The 6,000-nt window shown below is 48.0% G+C and overlaps 3 protein-coding genes across 3 annotated transcripts; 2 read left to right on the top strand and 1 right to left on the bottom strand.

Annotated features, from left to right (window-relative positions):
• Nucleotides 1-263: 263 nt before the first annotated feature.
• N7478_000377 (RAMP4 family protein) lies at nt 264-625 on the top strand (the record flags this gene model as incomplete). The annotated part of the gene is made up of 3 exons (XM_056916593.1): nt 264-266; nt 338-467; nt 519-625. The coding sequence occupies 3 exons, from the start codon at nt 264-266 to the stop codon at nt 623-625; spliced, it is 240 nt and encodes a 79-aa protein (XP_056784473.1).
• Nucleotides 626-991: 366 nt separating this feature from the next.
• Nucleotides 992-4,081, bottom strand: N7478_000376 (putative AP-3 complex subunit delta; the record flags this gene model as incomplete). The annotated part of the gene is made up of 5 exons (XM_056916592.1): nt 992-2,907; nt 2,958-3,186; nt 3,238-3,621; nt 3,705-3,901; nt 3,964-4,081. Coding segments are annotated over 5 exons (2,844 nt in total), but the record flags the coding sequence as incomplete, so codon positions are not given.
• A 473-nt stretch (nt 4,082-4,554) lies between these two features.
• On the top strand, nt 4,555-5,664 carry N7478_000375 (uncharacterized protein; the record flags this gene model as incomplete). Its single annotated transcript, XM_056916591.1, has 4 exons — nt 4,555-4,923; nt 4,982-5,188; nt 5,249-5,392; nt 5,452-5,664. The coding sequence occupies 4 exons, from the start codon at nt 4,555-4,557 to the stop codon at nt 5,662-5,664; spliced, it is 933 nt and encodes a 310-aa protein (XP_056784471.1).
• Between the last annotated feature and the right edge of the window lie 336 nt (nt 5,665-6,000).

The following is a 6,000-nucleotide window of genomic DNA, read 5'->3' as shown; positions in this document are numbered from 1 at the left end:
GATAAAGTCTTAGCTGTATCTATTTTTCTCTTCTGTATGGTTATAGCCTCCGAGACTTAGTTAATTATGGTTAGTGCTGCTGTAGTCTATTTATGTATATTGAGGAGGCATAGGAAAACCTTACGTGGCCTTTCTTCAACCCGGGGAAGCTTATCTAGTTCGGGCGGCGATAACCATAGGTTCCCTCCTTAACTCCCCTTCTACTCAACCTAAACCTTTATACTTCACTACTTATAACATTGGAAGATACTCACGCGACAATCATGGTACATACCCGCCCTCCCTAATCCTATGACAGTTAAAAATGCTGTTTATTAACACAAAACAATATCACTAGGCGCAAACACCCCAACAACGGCGCGCAAACGATCGATTCGCCAAGAGCGAAGCTGCAAAGCGAGGGAAAGCACCAGTCGCTAACAAACCCAAGCAAACCCCCAAGGCTTCCCTTTCGGCGGGCTGGGTTGGTATGTGCTCACTCTAATGGAGATATCGAGCTGCAAACTGATGGATTCTAGTGGTTCTGGCCTTTGTGGTCTGCGGTGGACTTCTCTTGGAGCTCCTCAAGATCGTTCCTGACCTTTGGTCAACTGTGGCCTCAATGATTTCCCGCGTGACCGGATGATAGATACTACATTGGGGCACTCTCCCCGTGATGATTCAAGATACCCCAAACTGAGACTGGCGTTCAATTTCAACCGCTTTGCACCCATTCGAGAGACAAACATCAGTACACCACTACGCCTAGCCATCCCCAGTCAACCGTTATACGTATGGATAGGCTTCGGAGTCATTCACCTTTAGACGGACGCATATTACAACCCCTGGAAAGCTTTCTCTTCCTCTTCCTCTCCCACTCTTCCTCTTCTTGTACTATATCAAAAGGGTTCAACTTATTTGGAGTTCTTTTTTATTCGAGTGAAGCTAGGCGGATGAGACCGCTCTCTATCTAGAATCTTTCTTTTCTTTTCTTTTCTTAGGCTTAGCAGTATCATTGTCCTCTCCCACCATCTTCTTCTTCTTCTTCTTCTTTCTCACGAGAGTTCCCTCGGAGGGCCCCCCCCTCCAGTTGGATTCGCTCTGATGCTCGTTGCATACGAAGACGCACCTGCTCCACATTTTGCATTGCTTTCATCATCTCGGCATCACCGCTATCCCCAGCCAGCGAAGGGTCTTGGCCAGTTTGACCATCTTGTGCATCCAATGTGAAATTCCCAAGCCCACTAGAATCCACCTGGAGTAGGGACCGCTTGGGGCCTGACTCTCCCAGAACCCTGGCTAAAGGCGCATGGGACACCAGCCCCTCGGGTCCAAAATTTTCATCTGTAGCAACCTCCATCCTTGATATAGCATGAGCTCGGTAATTCTCCTGGACGCCTAGAGCCTTTACTCCGGAAGGCGCACCGTCCAGCTTCAAATCGACGATGGGAATTGAGTCGATGTCCAATGTATCACCCCCCGCGGAGGGAGGAAGACCTCGACGAGGCGAGGATGTGATAGACGATGCGTCCACTGGTGCAATGTAGAATGGATCATCTCGATAGCGTTCTCTTCTGTCTGCTCTTTTCCTATCTAGACTATTCAAGTAGTCGGTTTCGCCACCATAGGAACTTTGATAGGAAGTGTCAAGCTGTAGCTCAGTAGGGGTCGCCTGTATATGAGGCATCTTTTGGGTCGCCGGAGTAGGGTCCGAAACATAATAGAACTGCTGAATGGTATCATAATGCTCAGTGCCCATCGAGGAGCTGTCAATGTCTTGGAAAAGATCTGGAAGATTATCATTGAAGGCTTTATCCAGGCATAAGTCCGAAGGCAAGACAACCCTTTTCTGGGCACTAGCCGCAACTGGGTTGAGATCCAACCCTGTGAATAAGTTAGGAATGATGGAAGTCAGAAGAAACGGCATTCCCTCTGATTCCGATTGCAGCGATTCAGCTGCCAGACGAAGGACCTCCAAGAACTCAATGGCTCGCTCTTGCACGTCCAAGTCCGGATGGGCTGCTAAAGTCTCCATGAAATGTATGACCCTCGCTAGGAGGAGAGATATTTCGCCTTTCCATGTCTCCTGCACCTCGCAAGATCGAATCACTCGAATGAGCACCTTTGGAATAGCTTGTAAAAATAGTTGGAGGGTTTCGGATGGCAAAGAGACGGTGGACGAGTCAATCAGGGACTGCAGGGTGCGGCTTGGCGACTTAAGATAATCTGCATATTCTCCTGAAACCCACGCAACATGGCCCAAGACACCGTTACTAGCACTTGTTGCAGGGAATAGTATCGACTTATTGTCGATGAGCAGAAGTGACTCAGCTGCTCGGGTAGCCTCTTGTCGTACTCCTTTCACACGAACGGCAACATTGCGAAGTTCCGACCCGATTCGAAATCCGACGGTAGTTTTCAAGCCGCTCAAGTCATCTTGGTCGCTCACAGGGGGTTCAGACCAATATTCATCTGTGTCTGCAGGTGGAAGAAGTTTAACTAGTTGAATCAAGATACTAACATACCACTCAAAATCAACGAGTTCAGAATAATTGTTCTGGGAACACATATCGACAATTCGATGAATGACTTCCGAGCGATAGGTGTTAGGCATACTAAGCGTATCCACCAAATTGCTTGAAATTGAGTCTCTGTGGGCTTCGGGTCCATCACTAGTGCGTTCTCCCAGTGCTGCCTCGATATTGGTCGTGTCTCGCGAAGAAGCTAGGCGAAGCTGGTCAACGAGACGATTCACAACAATCTGAATATTATCACTAGTAACCATTCCGGCTGCAAGGTCTAGTGCCTGCAGCCGAATAGAGACATCAAGATCGTCCAGGCAGTCCATGATAACATGCTGTTGCATGGACACTAACATGGGATGTGTCGTCACAATGCGGTTCAATGCCAGGAGTGCTACATATTTCACTGGGGTTTTATAAGTCAGCGAACCACTAAATATGTCAATGAAGACTCACAGTTGGGATCGGAGTCCATAACGATCATCCCTCGTAGTTTTCCAACACAGAGGGCCGCAATTTCATCAGTTTCTTGTAAGTTGTCCTCGATGTCTAAAATGCCTCCTTGAATGATGCCATTTATACACTCATAGAGTAAGGACATTGCTGTCGTAGTTTGTATGATATTTGTCAATGGACGCAGCAGCTTTCGAGTCAGGCGAGGCTCTAAAGGGGTTAAGGTGGCAAACTGTATTGGTTAATTTAAAACTTTCTCTGGGTTGAGATGAGATTGACAAACTAGTTTGATGATCTTGATCGCCATCCAATTGTTGCCACTGTCCACCAACAGCTCGAAAAGCCTCGGGGCCAGAGGTAGGAAATCATGGGGCCTCCTCCAACCGAGCTCACAGACGACATTGATAGCAGCCGTAGTCACACTACTATCTTCCTGGTCATCCATGAGGTGGTCTTGGATCTTTGGCCATGCCAGCTTCAATGCATCCGGGTATACTAGAGCAAGTCTATAAAGGCACACTATGGTTTTCTTGCGAACCACTGCACTTGAATGCGAGAGTCGAGACAGAATATCGGGTAATAAGGACATGGCAAGCGAAGGCGTAATGATATGCGGCAGTGTGGCTAATGGAAGGGACAGGGCAGGTATGTTGGGAGATACGATGTCCTAAGGCCGAGGTATTAGCATATTCCGCGATCGAGACCAAGGGGATTTGATGGAGAGTGAGGTGACAGAGCGACAGTATCTACCTTTTTCAACATATTAGTAGCCAGCATCAGGACCTCGGTATCTGGTCGGAAGCTTTGAACGGCACCGAGATATCCCACTCGCTTTTGGAGGTACTTCGCAGATGACATGACTTCCAGCACATGGAAAGATGCCCATGACATATCGTACCCGAACATTTCAAGGTATATAAGCTTCAAGAGTGCAGTTGCCTTCTTGTCTGTCCAATTTTAGGAAATCAACCTCAACACAGCCATGGATGAATAGGAGCGGTAAACCTACCTATATCCTGCGACTTAATCTCGGCCTTGCATTCACGCAGGCTACCTTGAATGTACTCATCTTCACTGCCTTTATGATTTCGAAGACCTTTTATCAGGTCGTACAATGATTTCTCAAACCTAATAAATATGAGTTAGCTCCGCAGTTCAGTCGGCTTCATGAATACTCGAGGTGATCACCGACATTGTGCCGGCCGCTCGCTCCGAAAGCGAGAACTAAACTCAAGGGAAACACTAATCGCAGTCCTATTTTCCCCCTTCCAGCATTATCCCTTTTACCGGAGCCCCGGAATTGGCTTGAAATTTCGAGCTGAAGATCAACGGGGGAGTTTGTTGTCACGGTTTGATATGTAGCTGAATTGACGTGGGGGAGTTGGATCGATAAGCATCACGGGATCATGTGCCCGAACCGCCAATTGTACACACACCCGCGCCCGGTTCCACCGTCCTCAAAGTGAACACCACCGCGACCTTCAATTGTTGTCCTCCGTCTACCTTGATTTACATTTTATTACTTGTTGCTTTATTATATCCTGCTTTTGATTTCTTGGTCCGTTCGAAATCTTGGACTTCCTCCGTGTTTGTTTCAACAATGGGTGCTCTCGTTGATGCTAGAGAGATCAATGGATCCGACCTGATCGCTGCCCTCCGCCTTTCTCAGCAGGCGCCTGGGCTCCTAGGCAATGGTTCTAAGAAAAACACAACCCCTTCATCGTCATCGACAGGGACCGCAGAGGAATATGGACAGATCGAACAACTGTTCCTTGCCTGTCTACGGACTGGCGATGATCAATCTGCTCAGGCTTGTCTCGATCGTTTAAGTCTCCGGTTTGGTCCGTCCAATGAGAGGGTGATGGGACTCCAGGGTTTATATCAGGAGGCGACGGCCAAGGATCGCTCTGCACTGGAGAAATGCTTGAAAGGATACGAGAATATTCTTAGCGAGAACCCGGTTAATGTGGTCAGTTTGTGGCGCTTTCTTGGACCTTAAATCATTGGTGAAATACTAACTATCCTAGCCCATTCTTAAACGTCGTGTCGCTTTATTACGCTCCCTGAACCGAACCTCTGATGCGATCGCCGCCCTCATCCAATTTCTTGATGCCATACCCACCGATGCTGAGGCATGGTGTGAGCTAGCAGACCTCTACCAGGCTGAGGGACTTGGCGCCCAGGCCATCTTCAGTCTTGAGGAGGCACTCTTGATTGCTCCCAATGCATGGAATGTGCGAATCTCTTAAGTTCCATCGGTCACACAACCCGGACCCTTGCTGATCCTGGTATAGATTCATGCCCGACTCGGGGAAATACTCTACGTCGGTGCCTCGGCTCCTGATGGAGCTCGGCTTGCAGGCAAGTCGGTTCAACATTTTTGTCGAAGCATCGAACTCTGTGATGATTATTTGCGAGGTTTCTACGGCCTGGCATTGGTATGTCCATCGCTGTGTTGAGTCTGATTGAATCCGCTCATCTAATTGCAACCTGATAGGCCTCCTCCCGCTTGTTAAACACTGGCTATGAGAGTCCGTCGGACTCGACGGCACCTTCGAAACAGACCGCTGAGCGGCTGTACCGCTTCGCCCTCCAAAGATTGCGGGACATTGTCCAGTCCCGGGCTGTTGACGATCAACATTGGGCATCTAGCCGCAGTGAACTCATTGCGGCCCAGGCGTTACTAAATCGGTTTGAGCAAACCCCATGATTTTCAGACGGTGATCATTTTACTGTTGTCTAATTCAGATATACCCCCTTGTCTCTTTCCCTCTTTCCTCTTTCCCTCTTTCACCCTTCCCCCCTTTCCCCTCTCTGACTTTAATCTCTCAATAATTCGATAAAAATGTATTCCTTCCAATGGGGTTGTAAACGATTATACTGCTATCATATATCACGTATTTAGTATACACATGGAGGTGGGGATGAGGATAGGATATTACTAACACCATGTGCTTATATATGTATAGATCGATCCATGGACCCATGGATCATCCATCGATGTATAGATCTGTGCATATGTATTGATACTTCCAAGGTTTTCTTC

This window comes from Penicillium angulare (genome assembly GCF_028827245.1).
Source record: "Penicillium angulare strain IBT 27051 chromosome Unknown utg000001l_segment0_segment0, whole genome shotgun sequence".
In the NCBI taxonomy this organism is placed as follows: domain Eukaryota; kingdom Fungi; phylum Ascomycota; class Eurotiomycetes; order Eurotiales; family Aspergillaceae; genus Penicillium; species Penicillium angulare.
This window is presented reverse-complemented; position numbering and strand designations above follow the sequence as displayed.